This window comes from Halichoeres trimaculatus, unplaced genomic scaffold, assembly GCF_033239565.1.
Source record: "Halichoeres trimaculatus isolate MK-OKI-2021-1 unplaced genomic scaffold, fHalTri1.1 fHalTri1_scaffold_17, whole genome shotgun sequence".
Classification (NCBI taxonomy): Eukaryota; Metazoa; Chordata; class Actinopteri; order Labriformes; family Labridae; genus Halichoeres; species Halichoeres trimaculatus.
Genome location: NW_027437195.1, coordinates 29,705,271 through 29,727,673, shown reverse-complemented (window position 1 = coordinate 29,727,673; position 22,403 = coordinate 29,705,271). Strand labels below are relative to the sequence as shown.

General features: G+C 39.3%; 1 protein-coding gene across 2 annotated transcripts in view; it reads left to right on the top strand.

Annotated features, from left to right (window-relative positions):
- Positions 1-22,403, top strand: part of kcnh5b (potassium voltage-gated channel, subfamily H (eag-related), member 5b) — a 167,061-nt gene that overhangs the window by 92,927 nt on the left and 51,731 nt on the right. For both annotated transcript variants that reach the window (XM_074692016.1, XM_074692017.1), the window contains exons 9-11: positions 7,291-7,490; positions 13,172-13,231; positions 16,472-16,664. In XM_074692016.1, coding sequence (XP_074548117.1) covers positions 7,291-7,490; positions 13,172-13,231; positions 16,472-16,664 — 453 coding nt within the window. The remainder of the gene's footprint in view (positions 1-7,290; positions 7,491-13,171; positions 13,232-16,471; positions 16,665-22,403) is intronic.

Genomic DNA, 22,403 nt, shown 5'->3' with positions numbered 1-22,403 from the left:
AAACTTATGCTAAAGGGTAAAAAAATGTGACAATAGGCTAAAACCATGCTTAAAGTTAAAATACATGCTAAGTGCTGAAGTATGAGCTGATTGCTAAAACACTAGCTAAAAACTAAAAAAACTAGCTAAAGGGTAAAACTTGAGCTGCAAGCTAAAAAAAATGGGATAAAGGCTAAAAAAGAGTACAAGGTTTGAACACAAGCTACAGGCTAACACTTATGCTAAAGGCTAAAACAGTGGCTAAAGGCTTGAACTTGAGTTAAATGCTAAAACGTGTGCTAATAGCTAAAAGAGTGACTATCGGCTTAAACCTTCATAAAGGCTGAAAAACAGACTGAGTGCTTAAACGTGAGCTCATAGCTAAAACAGTAGCTAAAAGCTTGAATACTAGCTAAAGGGTAAAACTTAGGCAACACGCTAAAACATGGGTCTAAAGGCTAAAACAGTGGCTTAAGGCAAAAAAAAGGCATAGGGCTAACACATGAGCTAAAGGCAAACCTTCATGCTAAAGGCTAAAACAGTGGCTGAAGGCTAAAACACGAGCTAAAAGCTAACACCCATGTTAATGTGTTTGTGCTAATGTAGCCTCCAACCCACAGTCAGCAGTTATTCTGCAGTGGTCTGTTCAAACTTGAGAGTCTATCAATAAAATGAAGAGTGAGGTTACGTTAGCTCTGCTTGGTGAGGTTGGAGTTGGTAGATGAAATATAGCCGGCTGCTAAACTACGCTACAAACTGACAAAGTTAGCTTGTTGTCAGGTTTCAAAGTGTAGCTCTACCTAACTGCAGTCCACTTCAGACAGATGGTGCTCATAGTCTCTTTAAGAAGTTGTTTGACTTTGACCTGGGGAAAAGTTTAAAATCTCCCCGACAAAAACACACAACTGGACATTTTCCTAGCAGAGAAATAAAAGTGAAACCATTTTAATCTCTGATAAAGTTTGTCCTTTGTTTCAGCCCATCACCAGATTTTGACATGGCTTTGTAAATGTGTCATTTTTACCCCACAAAAGAATAATTTCATCAGGCTCTGCCTCACTGTGACACTTCCCCACAGGACGGAGTAAATCCAAAACACAGGGGAGGTGAATCAAGGTGAAATACCTTTTATCAGAGTCCTTATCTCACCTCACGAGACTAGCTAAAAGGGATCAAAGACGTTTTGAGGTCTGAACAGATGCCAGGTTGTTTATTGCCTCATTCTGAAAGCAATGCTTTCGTTATTTGGTGACGCCAGGATTATCATAAGACCTTCGAAACGCTCCAACAGATGCTGGAAAACATCGAATACTTTGTAGACGAGCATTATCACTCAGACAAAGTGAGATGTTTAGTCAAATATGTTATGAAGTAGGAGATTTCACTCTGTAAAAGACGGGAATCATGGGGAAAAAAAGTTCCCGGTGCCACAGGATGCGATCAGTGCCGCCCCAGAAGCCCAAACTGCAACCAAATGATCGTTGAGACATCTTTTCCTCTCAGTGTCACAGTCCATTTGGATCCCTGCAGAGACTCTCACCTCGCCGGCTCTGACAGCGTCTGGTCTTTCCCCCCCGGGCTGCTCCGTCAGTTAATAAGGAAATAAAGCTCTCCGTTTGATCCCTGACTAAAACTCCCCAAACAGCCCGTCTCTCTGTCTCCGTCTCTCTGTCTCCGTCTCTCTGCGGCCACCAGGAGGGAAACAGAAACAGATCTAAATAAAACGAGCCTCCGGGGACACGCGTCAGATCTGAAATATAGCGTTGGAGTGACAGCTTTAAACTGGAGCCTGGGAACTTTGACTGAACTGTCTGGACTCATCGGCCTCTCTGAGGATGAAGAGTAATGGTTTTTACTTTAACTACCAAACGGGCCGGAGTAAAAGCAGATACACCTCAGCCAGAATCTTCTTAGTGTTTGCAGAAATGATCGGTTTAGCTTTATATTAATGTGAACATGAGCTCAGCTGTGTTTTCTACCTGAGATGATTCGTATCCACAGCTGTAGCGGAGGCGTATTAAAGAGCAGCGTTCCCTCAAACTCATCACAGACGTGCTTCTTTTCTCACTGTGTCAGTTATTTTTAGCAAAAGTCCTGAACAGGTTTCAAACTTTGATCCATCAGTCTGTAGCTCCGTTTCCTGTCTTCAGTCCGTCAGCAGGGTCTGATGGTCCAGCCTCTGGTTTTTCTCCCGTCTTCTTTCTGCAGTCTGACCAGTCAAAGCTGCAGCTCAAAGTCTCCTCTTCACAGTAACTGAAACCAGTGGCGGCTGCTGGTCGGTCAAAGGAGGGGAAGCTCATTTTTTTTGTGGCCTACATCATAAATTTGTTTATTCATTGAAACGTTAATTCTACCCTCCGTTCCTTTTCAAGAAAATGATCTGTGACCCTGTCAAACAAACCAGGTGTTTTTTTCCAGAGATTTTACCTGTGTTCTCTCAACCCTCATCGCTTTAGAGAAAGGTAAACTCACTGGGGATCAATAAAGCCTCCGGATCAACTGAGAAGATGCTCTGGTGGAGGGTTATCCTTCAAGATCTCTGACTGGCTCATTTCACTGTCAATCAAAAAGGGATTCAGCCTCAGACAGATCATCCAATCATCATGCAGAAGCCCAGCGTCCAGGCCAGCCCACTGCCTCATAGACCCCCAGAGACGCTGAGCGTCCGATGGGCGGGACAAAGCCCAGCGTTTATCCAATGACCGTCCAGTTTCCACAGTGGAACAACCCACTCTACGCTTCCCCGCTGAAGTCAGAAGACGCTCAGCGTCCGACTGTGTTAAAGCGCTGAGACGCTGCGGGGATGAATGAGAAGGAGGTGGAGCCAGTTACCTGTGATAGGAGCTGATTCTGAACTAAAGATGAAGGAATTCTAGCTCAGATTTTATCAATGAAATGTTCACACAGCAGAACATATCAACACTTTTTAGGGACATTTTAGGGGAAGCTGAGCTTCCCTTGCAGTCTTAGAGCAATCGCCACTGATTTCACACCAACGTTGCTTGGTCCGGACTTTTCTGTGCGGTCCCAACAAGACAGGTGTGAAACCTCCCCTGGACCCCAAAAAAGATGGTCTTGGTTGGACCAAATTGGACCATGGTCTGGTTCATGCCCAGTGTAAAAAGATTACTTTAAAAAGTTGTGACCTTTGTACCAGTGACAGAAATTACAACATGACTATCGGAAAAAGAAAAATCATCAACCAAACAAAATGATCCAGGAAGCACACAAGAGAAGAGGAGACAAAACTCTTGATTGATATTTAGTTGGGCGATTGGGCAAAAAAAGTTGTGTTTCTAGGGTTAAAAGGGACAAGTTCCCCTTCTTTGTGGACCTTCTTTTGAGGGTGGGAATGACGGTTTCATTCATTGCTGACAACATTTAAGACCTGTGTTGTTCAACATATTGACGCCAGACACCTGCGGGCCAAACGACCAATCACTGTAAACTACACAAACACACAAAGCACGCAGTTGATGACGATATCACGTAGATTCGTCACATACACTGCAAAAACTGAAATCTTATCAAGTGTTTTTATCTTGTTTTAAGTAAAAAATGTCTTATTCTTGATATGAGCCACATTAACCTGATCAGTCCAGAAAAATGTCTTGTTTCAAGTTGTTTTAAGATGAAAATGAGGTCTGAATTGCTTTTAACAAGTGAAAAAAAAATCTCAATCTTGTCTTTGAATGAGTTGAAATCAGACATTTTTCTGGACTGGTCAGGTGAATGTGGCTCATATTAAGTCTGAAAAGACATTTTCTGCTCAAAATAAGACAAAAACACTCTAAGAGTTCAGTTTCAGACCTTTGTCCCAACCATGGTCCGGACTATCAGGTGAGAAAACACCCCTAAGAAACTGGTCTTCTGGTTCTGGTTTGACCTCTTCCTGTCAGAGTCAGGAAGTGTCTTTGGATGCTGAAGGAAACTCTCCTCTCTGAGCTCGCCTTGACTTTCTTCGGCTTCATTTCTCTGGAGCAAAATCCTCTTTCTGGAAATGTCCTGGTGCTCTCTCTTTTTTGCATGAATTGTCTTTACCGGCTTGTTTTCAGAGTGTTACACGACTTTCAGCAGAGCGATACTGTAGGGTCTGGTCCCATGGTGTGTTCAGATCCACTGTTATACACTCAGAGATGGATGGAGGGAGGGAACCAAACGCCAACTTTCAAGGCTCTATCAGTCTCCATCTCCTTACTTTTGTACCATATCAAGTTGTTTATTAGACTTTAACTTCTTGAAAATTTGAAAAATTGGGCTGTTCTGAAACTTTAGAGCGGTCTGTTTGTCTTGGCAACTTTTGTCTTTTTGGACTTGGTGAACCAACATTGTATTATTGATTCATGGGATCATAAATTTGATGCTTTATCCTTTTCTTTGGCTCTGTTGAACAGAGGTTGATGAACACAGGAGACCATAGAAACAAGTTGCATGGATCGGCTCTTTGTCTAATCTAACTTACTAAGGTTGACAGCTGACAGTTCCAGCTCTTGGTACCCAGGTCTACCAGTGCAGGTGTTTTTGCTCTAAAGATGCTGGTGTGCATTTGGTGTGAACAAAAAATATAAGCTCCCAGTGCAAAACCAGTGTGAACGGACACAGTTTCAGTCCCTATCTCTCATCTGATGCTGCTCTTTTAGACAGCATGAGAAAGAAACTGGATTGGACGGTTAAATTAAAGCTTTCCCAAACTTTCCTTGTTAGAGGACTGAAGCTCACACTCACAGGTGTCTTCATGTGGTTTCTTCCAGCAGAGTTCAAAGTTTCTCCTGAATAAATGAAGCAAACCAGAGGCTGATTAGCCAAAAGAGTCTGAGTTAACCGCTTCAAATCCGTGCAAACACGGAAGGCTCGTTTCAGCACAAAAACTTCTGGAGGTCAAACCTCGGTCCGTCTTTGTTCTGTGGTGACAGTTTCTGACCGCTGAGCCACCGGATCACCCAATTAGGAGTGTTGTGTTTGAGCAGCTTCTGTGGGGTCGCCGGAGTCCTTCGTCTTCAGCTGACAAGGCCTCGGAAAGGTCTGGAAGGTGGCCGAGTTTCAGGGAACTGAACTGGAGCAGTGTTTATCTGAAGGCCATTTTTTCTTGTCTCTTTGTTTTGTTCTTTCTTTTCTTTCACTCTTTTAGGACAAAAACACAAAAGCATCTGATGTGTGTGGCTTCCTGTTTCACTTTTATTTCACTTTCATACTTTTCCAGCTCCTAACCGTTCGGTTCATCCACCCTTCCTTCTTGCAGCTCATGTGTTGTCATGAGATACCTCCACCCACCGACTGATCCTGGTTTCTCTCTGAGTCTTTGAACTTCTTACATCTTCTCCTTCTTTTGTCCTTTCATTGGCTGGGAGGAGAAGACAAAGGGGTAAAAAAACAGGGAGAACTATTTTGAGTGAGGTCTCTATGGAAACTGAGGAGTAACAGCAGCAGGGTACAGTGGAGGCTGACAGTTTACCTCAGCAGCATCCACGACGACGACGACGACACCGCTGTGGCTTCAAACTAGAAAGCAGCGAATCACGACAACACTCGGGAGTTTAGAGTTCAGAAGGTGGAGAATCACTCCTGCTTTTCCTCTTAAACAATCGTTCTCACAGCCACAACAAAAAACAAAAAAAGAGATTTGAAATCTGGGACGAGAAATCTGAAAGAAAGAAAGAAATCCCAACATGACGTGATATCATCCAGCTCAATTTCCTGGTGAGGGTTTCTAAATGAGCAAAAGCACACCTTAAAGAGGAGGTGTTGTGCTTTTTTTAGTCTTTATTCTGTCCCTCTGGTGCCCCCGTAGAATCTCTACGTGACTTACAGCTCTTTGACTCCTCTGCAGTGACTCCTTGTAGCTTTAAAATGTAATTGAAATAAAGAATTTTTACTTTTCTTACAGAGGGTATTGATGATACTAAATAAAATCCTGCGTTAACATTTAGTTGAACATAGCCTGCCACTGCTACTGTACCACCAACTTTCCATGCACCTGTGGCTAACCTCAAGTTTTACAGCCCTGGGAAGATAACTACATCTACAAAAAGACTAATCTGGAAGAAAATACTGATTTTAATTCTGTGTGGATGGATCCATTCAACTGCCATTGCGCAAGCTTGATATAATTGCTTGATATCTAGCAAGTACTCAATACTTTATCAAATTCAGCTTTTCTTAAATGTTAAGTTTTGGCAAGAAAATTAAATATCTTGAAAAAGAAAAAAAAATAGAGCCAAAGTTGTTTAAAATCTCGCAATTTGGGGAATTTTTTTTTTTTTTTTGGTGAAATTTGCAAACTTAAAAAAAATTCTAAGGTTTTAAAAATTCAATAAGTTTTTTGAAAGTTATTTTTTTATTTCATTATTATTATTATTATTATTATTATTATTATTATTATTATTATTATTATTATTATTATTATTATTATTATTATTTAAATTTCAAAGGTATTGTAAATTTCATTTTTTTTAAATGTTGCAAGATTTTAAAAATTTTAATTCTTGTGAAATTTTGTTTTTGTTTCAATTCTTTCCAATTTTTGAAATGTCCAAATTTTTTGAAAGATGTGTAAAAAAAACATTTCAACATTTTTGCAAATTTATTGAAATAAGAAACAAAGACACACATGTACAATTTCATTAACTCAAAATTTTTGAATTTTTTGCAAATTTTTGAAATTTCAATTCTTGTAAAATTTTGTTTTTTGAAATTTATTTTTTGAAAATTGTGCAATTTTTTAATTTTTATTTTTTTATAATTGTTTTTTAGAAATAAGAAACAAAGACACACATGTACTATTTTATTAACTCAAATTTTTTTATTAACTTCTCAATTCAATAATTACTTGATATAAATTAACTTTGTTTAGAACTGTTTACACTTTTTTGTCTTTGTTGTGAAGATAAAGTAGATTTTGTTGCTCCTGAATGACTTTAATCCAGGTGAGCTGTGGAAAAACATCTTCTACGAAAGTAAAGGTTGCAGACCCCTTGCTTTGGTGTTTAAGAAAACTCTCATTTTAGCTGCTGTCTCTTTAAGGCTCCCTACTCCACAAACCCCCTTCCCTCTGATTTGCCAGCCCTCTGGAGGCTTGTTTGGGTGGAGCTATGGGCAGACCTTGGTGTTTGAGGCCAGTTAGGAGATCTTTTCAGCGATGACCTTGTAGTTGAAGCAAGATCTTGTGCCATTTTTAATGCAGTGTCTTAAATTAGAGACAGATTCAAAGATTTCTACAGTATGGAAAAAGCAGGATACCCCCTCTTTAAGACTTTCTTCTCAGGTGGGTTTTTGTAGCTAACCATTCCATCCCTCTCTTTTGTCTTTCTCTAGCCTTACTCTACGCCACCATCTTTGGAAACGTGACCACCATCTTCCAGCAGATGTACGCCAACACCAACCGCTACCACGAGATGCTCAACAACGTCAGAGACTTCCTGAAGCTCTACCAGGTCCCCAAGGGACTGAGCGAGAGGGTCATGGACTACATCGTTTCCACGTGGTCCATGTCCAAAGGCATCGACACGGAGAAGGTGAGACTGCAGTTTTTTGTCTTGGCACTGATGACACAAACAGACAGAAGCAGAGTCTGGATGGAGACGGTTTTAGATGCAGGAGCTATAAATACAACCCTGAAGATTAGGAGCTCACTAAAGACGACAGCTGAGTAAGAAAACACAAACAGGTTGGGAGAATAACGGAGACGAAAACAAACACAGCGCTGACGAGATGCCTCGGAGCCAGTCACCAGTCACAAAGTGTTACAACCTCATTCACTGAACACATGCTGAGCGCTGAACTTTCCACCTGCTGCCCCCACAGAGATCAGAGCTCTCATGGACTGAGGTTCAGACGCACTGCATTCGGGTTTAGAGATGCCCTGTTTGATGGATGGCTCTGTTTACAGTGAGTTAACTTCAGGGCTCTCAATCAGTGTTACCAACTGTAGTGAGCTTTCAGACCCCTCACCACAAATCTGGTGACTTTTTCTGGAGTTTGGAGACTCAGACGTGGAAGCACATATCCACCTTACTCTTCTCAGTGAGCGGTAGGCTGCCATGGGCCCCTCCTCTGGTCCAAACCACTCACAGGCAGCCGAGTCCTCCTCGTAGACTTGCTCTGGATGCAGCTGTCCCTCCCTGCTGCAGCCAGAGCAGACGACTGCATGTAGGTGAATCCAAGTGTCTCTTTCAGGTCACTTTTGACAGTCCCAAGTTGGAATACAGGTTGATATTTTACATTAAAAATAAAACAAGAGTGGACAGAAAAAAAAGTTCATCTGTAGTTCTAAACATATTTGCTAAAACATCAACAGCCCAAAATTTTTCAATGCACCAGTTGCTAACCTCAAGTTCTATGCCCCTGGTGAGATAACACAAAAATGGGTTCACTGATTTATCTAAAAATGTAATTAAATTAAAAGATAATTAGATACTATTGAAATTTTTGCAAATTTAAAAAAAATATCATTTTCAAGTATTATTGACTATTATTAAATATCAAACTTTTACTCAATTTTTGCAAAATTTTGACATTTAAAACTATCTGAATTGAATTTTACAATATTATTTAATTCCAAAAATTTTGACATTTTTGCTTTTTATTTAATTTCGGTTTTTACATTTTTTGGCAAATCTTTGGAATTTAAAAATTTCGGAAATTTTTAATTTCATAATTGATTGCAGTTTTTGATTTTTTTTTTTTAAATACTTATTTATTTTTTTTAATTTCCAAGCTCTTTGAATGCTCTTTTATTTCAATGTCTTCATGAAATTGTTGCACATATTAGAAATATAAAATTTCTATGTAATATGGAATTTTTTAATTTCATATAGTTACTCAATTTTGCAAATGTTTGACTTTTCAATTCTTTCTGAATTTTTCAACTTTTTAAAATTTCAAAAACTGACATTTTTGCAATTTTTTTTTTCATTTCAAAATTGTGATTTTTGATTTTTTTTTAGTTCTTACATCCTTTTTTTAATATTTAATCTTTTGTCATTTTGTTCAGTTTCAATAACTTTTTTGCAACTTTTTGAGATTTCAAAAACTTTTGAAATTTATCCAAATTTATGAATTTTTTTTTTCTTTTTTTTTTTTACATTTTCAGATAATTTTGCAATTTCAAATAATTAATGATTAAATATAACAACTAAGTTATTAGATGTACAATTTCATACATTCAACAACTTCATAGTTCAGTTAAGTGTTCACCAGATGTTACTGTTTGAAATTGTATACATCTATAGTCTTTATTCTGAAGATTAAGTTGTAGAACACACAAAAACTGATTTTGGAGATGATCATATTAAAAAACTGAGAGCAAATTTGTTTGAATACATACTCTGTGACTCTATTAATAGTAATTTCAGATCAAAATGGCTGACTTCCTGTTTGGTTTTGGAAGTTGGTGCAAAAAGACTTTTTGGAGATCTTGGCCTGATACATATGCCAACTCATTTTCAGAAGAGCATGTCTTCACTGTGACTAAGAAATAGAGCGAAATGAAACAGGTTTTCTGATGTCAGAGCGAACACTTTAACCTGATTCCTGTGCAGCTGGGTCACAGCAGCATCTGAGCTTCAGGCTAAAACGACTGAATCTGCTCAACAGTCTGAACTTTTGGATAAGTTTTCATTATTAATGAACATTTTGACAGCTTAGGAATAAATTTCACTCACAGTTTTTCATTCCTGGATTCAAACCTTCCTGTGGGTTTGACATGAAGAGAGCGGCCTCTTAGTTTTTGCTGAAATGACTGACTAACCAGGCTCTCAGGTCAGATCATTTATTCTAATATCTGACTCCTCCAAACCTCCACAGAGTGATTTTTCACTCTGCTGTTGTCAGGACTTCCATTTACACTGTAGTGAGCTGAATTAATTAAACTGTCAGGATAATTACTGCAGCCCTGATCTGAGACCTGCCCTCACACACACTCCTCTCAGCCTACATGTTCCTCTTGCTTTGAGTTTGAAGCAGAGTGTGTGTCCTCTGGACTCGTCAGTATTGGAAATTAATCGCTTGCACACGTAAAGGTGTGAGGATAGTGTAAACTTGCAGAATGCACAGGTGATAAAGCTGCACAGGTTTCATGCAAGATTTTATTTATTGTGAGGCCATGTCAGCTTTTGTCTGCAAGTATTTAAATTGTAAATCTCTGCACAAAACTGTGCAAAAAAAAAAAAAAAAAACAGTTTTCGTCTCCATGCATTGCAGTTTCAAATCCACTGAGATGAGTTATCGTCTCTGATCTGCACCCCGGCTCCTCATACACCAACTTCAGCAGCTGTTTATTAAGTTATGCAGTTAGTGCGGCGTGAGTAGGCTTCAGATCGGGGCTGACGCTGCAGGAAGATGAAGGTTATGAAGACAAACGCTCGTTTCGGGGAAGATTTCTGCTCGTTTTCAGGTGTTTGCACAGATGTAACTCCTTTATTTGCTTTTTTTCCCATATTGCTTCATCAGGAAGGGAAAACAGTGATTTCTCAGCTCTCTAGAAACAGACGACCTGCTCTGATAGCTTTAAGAATTCACTTCCTCTTTCAGTGCAGATGTCGGATTAATGTGCTGAACTGAAAACCCCCAGAAACTTGACCTTAGATGACTGAAGAAGGTGAAGGAGGTTTAACGTGATCATTTTAGTTAATTTTACGCTCCAACGAATGAGCGCGGTGTGTAACTGGTGAGGCCACGGGGTTAATTAATAATTCTATATCATCTCCTCATCATTTTGCACTCATTGAGCGCTTGTTGCCGTACCCATTTGTCCATTTTTCAGCATTTTCCACTCATACTTCTTTTCCTCTTCTGTTTTTAAACCACACGGCTAAAGCTCCAGCCAATTAGTGGATGTTTTCTGTTACTTTGGGAGCCATTATACGCTTACACAGTCTGCTGTTTATGCCAACGCACGCCCCAAAAACAGACTCTGAACAGCATCCCTGAGCTACGACCGTCCTCCTCTGTGAATGGAGTGAAAATATTCAGAGGCTGTCCTTTGATATTTTGATGTAGCAGACAGTTTGAGATGATTTATTATTTCGTCCGTATTTAACAAAGCAGAACTGTGTCGCAGGAGGAGATAATAATGTGTTTCACCAAAATGTTTCATGTAATTAGGCTGGATTTCACTATTTGTGTAATGAGCTGGACAAAGAGGCGTAATTTGCGGTTTCAGAGGATTTCTGGAGGGAGTTAATGAGAGCGACAACAGAATGAGCTTTGAATGTCTGCAGGAACGCACGAACCGTAACCTGCAGGAAAACAAGAGGGAAAATGTACGAGGAGACCAGTTTAACTCAGCTTTAATGTAGAATAAATGTTGTAAATAAGAGCTTAAAAAAAGAGCATTTTTAACGAGTGTAAGCTCTGGGAGAGCTCATTTTAAAGTAAGTAGCTTGATGCTAATAGTGGTAAGTACAATTAAAGCTGGAAGCCTGCTCAGTCACATGACCAGCTGCACGGAACTCCTAGTCAGTGTGACATCATCACCAACTGCTGCTCTCTCAGAAGAGAAACTGACTGACGTTATAGAAACATCTCCTCATAGATGCCACAATTTTGACCACATCTCTCTAAGAATAAATACTTCTTAAGTTAATTTTGTCAGGAATTTATCCATATCATTTTTAAAGCTGTGTGACTTTTAATTTTCTGCCAAGAGCCCCAAATGCCACAGCTTGCGTGGAGCTGGATCCTCCTCTCCCATTTATTCTAATAGGGAGAGCTGAAAGGGCTTCTTTGGGGTTCACCAACTTTGCGGGCTCGTCATTCGAAAACCGTTTGAGAGACAACATATTCCCGCATAGCTTTTGTAAAGCAAAGTCCACTCTGCCATCTGAGCGAATTTCAAGCTGATACCATTCATGGCCTCGGAGGAGATTATTTTTGAAAAAGGGCCAAAACTGTGGCCAAATTTTATTTTGAAAGGCAAATTGCAAGCTTCCTGTTTGAGATAGGTCAGGGGTGTTAATGTATGATTTGGGTGTCTGAAAGAGACAAACATTTTGATGTTGGTTTGATCTCTGTATGACATTCCTACTGCCATTGAGAGCTGTTTTAGTTTGCTTAGGTGGCGCTAGAGAGCAAATATTGGCATGTTGGGGGTCAATGTTGGTAATACATCAGATTTTTTTGCTGAATCTGAGGTGTGTGCCTATTTTGGTTTGTTTTTTAGGAACTTTTAGGGGGTCAAATTAGAGCAAAAAAAAAAAAACATGATTGTAGATGAGGCCAGAGTCTTACACCAATCATATTTGGGCAATTCAAACCAGGGAGGACCTTGCAGTACTGGTTTTGACCACTAGGTAAGGCTGCTATATTGATATAGGGACCATCTACAGGAAACATTAAGATTAACAGATTTGAAGCATGTTTGAAGGTGTTATAGGAGTTAAAAGTGCTTGTGTCCAATAGGTGGCGCTATTCCCATCACCTAAGTCCATGTGTAGATGAGTTCAGAGTAGGATTAAGAGCATGTGTGTAAAATTTGGTGAAGATTAGGCAATGTTTTTGAAAGGTAGAGTTTGACCCAGCGGTACAGACCCATTGCTGACCCCATTGCTGACTTCCTGTTTGGTTTTGGAAGTTGGTGCTAGATCATATTTTGAAAGTCTTGGCCTGATATATATACCTCCCAATTTTCATGGCAGAATGTTGATTCAGTCTGATCAATGCAAAAACCTGAGGCTGGCAGAGCACACCTTTTTTCTCTTTGCTGTGCATACATGAAAAGCCACGGCAGGGAGAGCATCAGCAAAGACTCAAGAAGCAGGAAAAGTCAGGGATGTGTAGATGTGATCAGCTGATGTTAGACTTCCTGGTCTGAAGGTTTGAGTCTCATCAGCACTACTACATCTCATACGACAGCTCTCCTTCCAGGCCACCCTGATGCTGACCTTTGACCTCTGTGCTCCAGCTGGAACGACTGAAACAAAGACTCTGTGGGCGAATAAAAGATTGAAAATCTAAAAACAGCCTCGCACAGAGACTGAGTAAAATATGCATTCATCAGCATCCAGCTCTGAAAGTTTGAACCTTCATGTTGCTGCCAACAGACCTCCACTGAATCCTGACGGTGAATGTTTCATTTGTGCGAAGAACAAAGAAGAGAAGCAGAGGATGAATAAATGATCTCCTCTCGTGGAGATAACAGGTTTTTGTCTGTGTGGAGCTGAAGGTTTGAGTATCGCTTTCTGTCTGTGATTTTCAGGTCCTGTCCATTTGTCCCAAAGACATGAGGGCTGACATCTGTGTCCACCTCAACAGGAAGGTAGGTATCCACAGGACGATATTCACCTAGATTTAAAGTCTGATTTTCTCCTGATTTAGTTTCTTTACTTGATTCAGTCGAGGTCGGTTCAGGTAAAACTCCAGGCGTCACTTCACACGACTTCTTTTGGTCCCAAATTGCTGAGCTGGCTCTGAATGCAGGACAACAGTGTCGCGTAACAACCGGCGCCAATGACAAATACTCCCCGTCACTAAAATTAGTCTCATCGTCCAAAGCGTCCGACTCTTATTGTGCTTCAAATACCTCCGTGGCTGAAAGGGAATAGATTGCACAACACTTAACCCAGAGCATTTAAAGCAGAGTCTTTTCAAAGTGATAACACCAGAGAATGAAGAGCGGGCTCTGAAGCACCTGGAGGCGAGGAAAAAATTCACCAAAAATAAGATCAGAGTTTGAAGAAGCAGATGAGTGAGCCCAGATCTTCAACCTTGGTGATTTTAGTTGGTTTTAGTTTATTTTGTAAGGAGACACTTTTTCCAAAAAACTGCACACTTCACAGAAAGAAAAAAGACCAAGATCAGAAACTTAAAAAACTAAAGGCACACAGTGGAGATGCATTTCTGAACCATGAAATCTGCAGATTTTAAAAAGCAAAAAAGAAAATAAAAGCTCCAAAAATGCAAATGAGTTTCATTAAATAAAACTGTCACAACAATGAAAGTCCCACCTTTAACACAGGTGTTTCATTGTTTTCTCTCCCCAGTTAAACGTCTCTGATCTTTGCTTTCTGGTTAGAAATGAAAAATAAAAACTTCTTCCAGGAAAACTGAACCACAAAAAAACCTTCTCCTTTTGATTTGATGCTTAAAAACTCGGTTTCTTCTCAAATACCATGCCGGCAGTTTCACTAAGTGAAAGGATGAAAGGATTCATGAGTTTTTTTTAACTTCATACACTTCAGTGAAACGTCTGAGATTTGGCTCATTTAACAGAGTCCTCGCTGCGCTGCTCGGCTTCCCAGAGGTCCTGAGGAAAAAAGGGAGAGTTGTTACAGGGATGATTGGGAGGTTTAAAGTTTTTAAGAATGGTTAAAGAGGGGGGTATTCTGCTTTCTTATATTGTAAATACAAAGTACCAATCCTGGATGTTCAGACTGAGCATGTACAGATTTTCAAACCTCTACATGTTCATGTTGTAATCAAAAAATCAAATTGATAAATATTACTTGAGTGTGTCTTTCTAAAAAGAAATACCAACATGAAAGTAAAATTAACTTGGAAGATTTTTAAGTAAATATCACGCTGTTTTTCTTTTTCAGTGTAGATTTGAATGAGGTTTGTCAGGTTTAGTAAAAGTAGTAAAAATTACTCTTAGTTTAAAGTAGTAATTTAAAGGATAATTATGAGATAAAAGTAATATTTTCAGGCCCCAAAAAATGTTTTATGAAGTGCACGAGATCTTAACAAGATCTTAACGAGGTCTTCATGAGACTAGCTAAAGTGACGATGTCATCACATAAGGATCTCCTCACTTTTTTTTTTTTAAATAATTTTATTTTCATTTTTCAAACATCAAAAAAATACATGATTGACAACAAAGATACACAATTATAATAAGAACAATAAAAACAAGAAAACAAAACAGACTAAAAAACAAACAAAAACTTGGACATAAACAAGAGACAAAACAATTACACAAAAAATAAATAACTACACAACACAAAATTTGACAAACCCACAACGAAAAATAAACAAGCTCAACCTCCTGAATTCAAGTCCTTTATCATAACATTAATCTCTATAATCCAGCGAAATAAATATACTCATGTAAAACAGTTCCTGTCCCTTATTTTAAACCATGCTATTTATTCATCCTGCTGAGTAAGATAAAAATTTCATTAGCACATGTAATTCATACCCAGACCACTAGAAAAGCTAGAATACTGTATTAATCAATCAATCATCTCCTCACTTTTTTATGACACATTGGAGGGGTGCGCTCTCAAACACTAAAGTCTCCGCCCCAACCAGGCATTTGTGGTGCGTTCAATTTATACTCAGAAGTCAGGATTTACAAGTTTCGACTGAAAAATTCCAACCGGAAGGCCCCCCGAGGTCAGAGTTTCCTACTCGGATACATTTTTTTTTTTTTTTTGTTGTATGTTTTTTTCTCTCTCTTTTTTTAATTTTATTTTTATTTTTAGTTGCTGTTGCTGCTTTTTTTTCCTTTTTTTCCCCATTATTTTCTTCTTCTATATTTATTTATTTACTGTCACACAGTTGGGGACACATTTTTTGACACAATACCACATACAAAAAATGTAAAATATTGTCATCCTTACATTTAATTTAAAACATTTGTATTAAATTTTAAAACATGATGACAATAAAAAGTACTTAAAAAAAAAATTCCTATGGGGAAGTCAGGGGACCCACAACACCCTGAGTTTATAATCAAAGACAGCTGTCCTGGGTGAAAACAGTAATTAAGCTCCTGTAATATTCCATTCCATATTCCTATTCAATGTTAATATACAGAAATCAGGGGTGGGAGAAAAAAATGAAGTACAATATATTGGGATGTTATGTTCGATAATATCAAAATCGGAATTCTTTGTCAAAAAAAAAAAAACTTCTTTTTTTTTTTTAACCTTTGTTTATAATCTGGATTGGAAAAAAAGCTTCCACTTTTCTCCAGCAGAGGGCAAATTTGTTTCTCTCTGACTCGTGTGATGTGCATTTTATGTGAAAATACAGCTCCTGATATAGTCTGTAGACTTTATCATCATTTAATTTTTGGTATGGTCTGGTGTTAAAGCAAACTAAAAATCGCAAAGATCGTAAATATAAAAGAATCGCCAATCCAAAAATCGCAATAGAATCAAATCCTAATAACAACATATCGTCCCAGCCTTAATAGAAAAATTGCTGTTATAGCAAGTTTTTCCGACTTGGAGACTGAAAAGTTCTTTACTCGGAGATGATGTCATTCCCACTTCCCAGTTCCGATGTGAATGGAACGCACCATCAGGGGGCTGGCCAATCAGAGGGGCAGGGCCTCCTCTTAAAGAGACAGCAGCAAAAATTGAGTGTTTCATTTGGAGGCTGAATTAAGGGTTTTCCAAAACACCAGGGAGAGAAAAACTGGGAATTTTATGAGCTTTACATATTGCGCAGATACTCCAGGGGCACCAGAGGGAGAGATGGAATACGAAAAAATCCTTCAATACCCCTCTTTAAAGCTGCCAAATAACGTAACCAACTCTCCGCTCTCTGCCAGGTGTTCAACGAGCATCCTGCCTTCAGGTTAGCGAGTGACGGCTGTCTGCGCTCGCTGGCCGTGGAGTTTCAGACGACGCACTGCGCTCCAGGAGACCTGATCTTCCACGCCGGAGAGAGCGTGGACACCCTGTGTTTCGTGGTGTCGGGGTCACTGGAGGTCATTCAGGACGATGAGGTCATCGCCATCTTAGGTACGTGGAGAAATTATCTCGGCAGAAAATAAGAAGCCAAGGGAAAAAATGACCCAGGTTTCAGGTCATTTGGAGGATTTGCTGAGAGAGAATATTTTCTACATTTCACTGTTTTCTCTCAAAATTTCTCCTCCCTCTCACTGAAATGATATTTTATCTGCACCCGAAGCGAAGAGGCCGCTTTAGAGGTAAAAATCAACACTTGGCTCAACTCTTGCACACTTGGATTGTGCATCTTGTAAACCCTGACAGCGAGCTCTGGTGTGGGTGGGAAGATTCGTAAGAAAAGAGGAAAAAGATCAGAAGAAAAGCGGCTGGTTTAAAGGTTGCTCCACAAACCTACAAATATTCAACGCTCACATCCACTCATCTTGGAAAAACAAAGATTTAAGAACATGTTGGCGTCTCAGGGAGTTCATGAGGACCTGACAACAGATTTATTAGCAGGATTTAAGTAGGTCAGGCTGAAACAAAAGAGAACAAACAACTTCAAACGCCACCCATCGGGTTTGGAGCTTTGACAGAAAATCCACAGGCTGGCGGAAACTTCTGTTGCATTTTCACAAAAGGAGATAACCTGGTTTATTTTCCCGCTGCTCTGCTTTCAGCTGATTGTGACGCATCACGGTCATTTTACCACTTCTGAAGCTTTCATTGTGACAGCAGGTCAGAAAACTTCCTCGAGGCGCGGAGTGACGAGAAAATCACCCAAAGTGTTGACAGAGGAAGTGAATGGATGAGCATGGTGAAAAGCTGAGTCACCTCGCTGGTTTACATTAAGAGACAGCAGTCAGCTGACGTCGCTCCCAAACGACTCCAGCACACACACTCTTATCTGCTGCCGTACATATGGCTCTGCAATATTTATGAAGAGGGGAAGAAAGAAAGACCCGGAAAGGAAGAATAACAGAGAGAGTGCCAGAGAAACGGCTTTTATTGAGACAAGCACAGATAGCATTGATGCTGAGGATGGGCGCTCGTAACCATCAGCCGCCCCAGACGAGCGTTTACCGACGAGGGGAGATTATTACCATGAAGAGTGAGGGCAGGGCGCACGGCGAGAGCATCTTAGACACACTAACACACTCCACTGACAGGAGAAGGAAGTTAGCTTGTTGTTGTGAGATGCATAAGTGAAGTGTGGGGATAAAGAAATGCTGTTCAGGCAGAGAGGAGAGGCCTGCTTTTTAAAGGGACATTCTGGGAAAAACAACATTTTGAGTGGGTATTAGCTAGCTGGACATAAGCTAGCTGGATATTCCCTCCTGTGTCTATTTTCACTGCTATCATCTATCACCACAGTGTTTTTTGTTATTTTGTCCTTAAAGAGTCAGAGACCACATCTGGAAGGTTCATCTTCTCTTCTTTCGGGAACCGTTTAAATTTTTTCTCTTGCCCTAATAGCTGAAGAGTTACGGTAATGAAACCAGCTTACATCAGTGAATGCCTGTGATTGGAATGTTGTTGTGCTCTGATTCCTTTAACCAAGGGTCTTCAACCTGTGGCTCTGGAGCCTCATGTGGCTCTTTGACTTCTTTACAGTGGCTCCATGTAGCTTTGAAAATTTTTTACTAAAATGAAGAAATTATTGTTTTTCTGACAAATGGTATTGACGATTAAAAAGACATTATCACTCAAACAACTAATGTGTTGACATTATGTTGAACTTAATATGCTTCACCTCTTGCAATAAAGCTTTCAAATTTTTAGGATTTTTTTTTTGATATTCTTTTTCCAAATATTTTTTTAATATTAGAACACATCCCAATTTTTGAAGATTTTGCAGAGTTTTGACAGTATTGCAAATTTCTGCAATTTTTTGAATTTCTTTCAAAAAAAATTTAAAAATTTGCAGCTCATTCAAATGTAATTAATTTAACAAATTAATTTATTCAAGGCTTTTTTAAAAATACATTTGCAAATCTATTAAAGATTAAGAAGCAAAAATCACATGTATAATTAAAAAAAAATTTTTTTCGCAAATTTGTAAAATTTCAAATTTTTTTAAAAAACGTGCAACTCATAAAATGGTATAAATTTGACAAATTAATTTATTTAAGTTTTTTTTTTGATACATTTGCCTATCTATTTAAAATAAAAAAGCAAAAAATCACATGTAAAAAGTTTAATTTTTTCGCAAATTTGTAAAATTCCAAATTTTTGAAAAAAATTGGAACTCATAAAAATTTTATAAATTTGACAAATTTATGCAATCGGTCATATTACATTTGTTTTAATATATTTTCAAATTTATTAAAAATAAAAAAAGCAAGAAATCCCATGTCATCACATTTTAATTGATCGAAGAGTTACGATACTTTAAAGAGACCTTCTGAAATGTGTGCCAGTACTTGGATGGGTTTTACAGAGTTTTAAGATTAAAATCAGTACCAAAAATGGGTCTTAAATGAAAAAAAAATTATTGCTTGAAAGCTAAATTCTGTAAGAAATAAATTTATATCTAAGGTCCCAGTCTGAGGGGAACAACTTGCTTTACAGTGCAAACAAGTTGCAACCACACGCTGTGCAAAGTATGGATGTCATCTCTATGATGTCACTCATCTGTTTCTGTAACAGCATTTTTAAGCAGTATTGGAAATGAGGAGAGCTTTGAGCTTCCTCAGTAAAGCTTGGCTCAAGCTTGACGCGCCTGCCAACGTGGATTTGTGCAAACAAATGGCATCATTTTAGCAGCCTCAAAAAAAAAGAAAAAAAGAAATGCAGTTCCTGAGGTGTCCACTTGGGCCCCAAAAGTTAGAGGATCCACTTTAACAGAACAGTGTGACGCGTTTTTAGTGGCGTCTGATTTTCAGACTCTAAATGGTGATGCTTTCCAGTACAGGAACAGTGGTTTGGGCAGCTGTTAATGCAAACTTTTGTGAGCACAAAGGTTTCCATGGCGATGTACATGAGCGACCTACTAAAGAAAGTGACATCACAGCCTAAACTGTAACTTTCAGAATAAATCTGGCAGAATTTGAGTCAGTCTGTGTTTTAGGGTGTTTCAGATTTGATGTTTTCCAAAAACAAATTTAACCAGTTATTGTGTATGGGCTGAAAACTGTTGGCTTTTGTTAGAGACTGTTGGTGCTGAACAATAGGAGAAAAGCAGCTGGTAAGGATAAAGTGAAAAAATGAGGCTTTGATGAAGTGATTTTGGTAAAAAGGAAGATAAAAGAGATAATAATGCAGAGATAAAGAGGAACAGAGAGAGGATGTGCACTGTAAACATGACAGAGTGAGTCCTCTGACTGTCTCAGCCTGTCTCTGCAGCCTCTCTGCTCGTGTTGCTTCCTCATCCTCTCGACGTGATTATGAAGCGGAGTCAGAGGTTCATAAAAAGCACATTAGCAGTTTGATAAATGTCTCCATCAGGCTGAAGACATCCGTCAATAATTCATCAGCTGCTTGTTTCAGGAGCTGCTGCTGCCAAAGAAAAGGACGAGGTCAAAGAATCTCATCCCAGCATGCTGATTGGTTTAAAGAGGCTGAGGAGGAGCCGATTTAATTAGACTGCAGCGCCACCTATTGGTCCGGAGTCTCACGTGTAACGTTAGTGAATCCTGGTTCTGTCCTACCAGAGCTCATCTACCAACTCCAACCTCACCAAGCAGAGCTAACGTAACCTGGCTCTTCATTTTATTGATAGACTCTCAAGTTTGAACAGACCACTGCAGAATAACTGCTGACTGTGGGTTGGAGACAACATTAGCACAAACAGGTTAGCATGTGTTTAGCCTTTAGCCCACATCTTAGCCTTTGACCTTGTTTTAGCCCTCAGCTCTGTGCAATAGCCTTTAGCCCATGTTTAACTTTTTAGCTTGTGTTTTTAGTCTAAAGCCTGTTTTTTAACCTTTCACTTGTGTTTTAGCCCTTAGCTTGTGTATTGCATTTAGCTCGTGTCCTAAAGCCATTGCAAAAGCCTTTGGTCAATATTTTAGCCTTTAGCTCATATTTTTGCCTCTGCATTAGCTTTGTTTAAGTTTGAAGCTGGTGTTTTAAGCCATTAGCCTGTTTTTGAGCCATTAGCTTTTGTTTTTTGGCCTTCAGCTCCTGTGTTAGCCTTTAGCTTGTGTCCTTAAGCCTAGCCTTAAGCCTCTGCATAAGCCTTATTTAAGTTTTTAGCTTGTGTTTTTGGCCTTCAGCTCATGATTCAGCCTTTAGCTTGTGTTTTAGACTTAAACTTGTGTTTTAGCCTGTGTCCTGTGTTTTAGCCTTTAGCTTGTGTTGAGCCTTTAGCTTGTGTTTTAGCCTTTAGCTTATGTTTGTGTTTTAGCATTTAGCCTGTGTTTCAGCCTTTAGCTTGTGTTGGGCCTTTGACTTGTGTTTTTGGACTTCAGCTCACGTTTTAGTATGTAGCCTGTATATTAAACCTTTAGCTTGTGTTTAGCCTTTGGCTTGTGTTTTTGTCCTTCAGCTCCTGTGTTAGCCTTTTGCCTGTGTTTTTGCCTTTAGCTTGTGTTTTTAGCCTGCAGCTCATGTTTTAGCCTTTGGCCTGTATTTCAACCTTTAGCTAGTGTTTTTGGCCTTCAGCTTCTGATTTAGCCTTTAGCCTGTGTTTTAGCCCTTAGCTTGTGTTCTTGCCTTTAGCTCCTGTGTTAGCCTTTAGCCTGTGTTTTAGCCTTTAGCTTGTGTTTAGCCTCTAGCTTGTGTTCTAGCCTTTAGCTCGTAATTTAGACTTTGGCTTGTGCCTTCCCCTGTTTCTCTTTCTTCTGCTCTTCTGTTCTTTTTCTGTCCGACAGTTTGGCTCCAGTGTCCACCATCACTACAAAATTAATCACAGAAATTGTTTTCAGCAGTCGTTTTTCATTTTCTCGACCCCAAAAAGTTTCATGTATGAATATTGTTGCTGATAATCTCATTTTAAAGTGTGGATTAGGATCAGGTATAAATGAAGAAGGGAGGCTTTTTAAGATCTCTGAGAAACTCAGCACAGTCACTTTGCTATCTTTCCTCTTGATTGTTTTTATTTCCTGTTTAGAGCTAGCTAACATGCTACCAATTATAATCATCTTGTGTTTGCTAACTCCATGATGCTAATTGGCGAGCGTACAGGTTGTCATACTCTCCCTGTAATGTTTACAGCCACAGCCTGTGTTTGAGCAGCAGAACAAAGCTGGTGTTGGACGAAGGGAGATACAGAGAAAGGTGGAGGAGGGACAGGGTGGATGTAAGGAGGAGCGAGATAAGAGGGGATTTTTTTTTCCTGAATGCATTCACGGGATGAAAAGAAGACTTCTTATTAAACACGGCTCCAGTCCTGAGAGTTTCTCTCTTCCGTGTGACAGCCGCTCCGTTTGCAGCCAACTCCTGTTTTATCTCTGGTGTTGGGATGTGAGGGAGCTCTGGCAGCAGCAGGTTTGGAAACAGAGCAGGGAGGAGGAAGACGGAGGAGTGATGGGTACAGAAAGAGACGTCGTTTATCACGTCGCCGTATTTTACATACGACGCTGTAAGAGTGGATCTAACGGGGGAGTCGTCAAACGCTGAAAGGGTGCAGGTTTCACAACTTATCCCTCTTTGTTCAGCAACAAGAAAAGATGCTTCTCCAGGAGTGTTCAGTAACATTCAGCACTAATATTTCTTCCTTTGCATCAAACAAAGATTTATGAAACTGTCTGGGAATTCTAGTTAAGTCATATCGTGTTCACTGCTGTGCTAGCATTGCCAGTGTTGTGTTGCTAATGCTAGTGTTGTTCTAAGAGATAAGGTTTTTTTTCAGTTTTGAGATTATTGGAG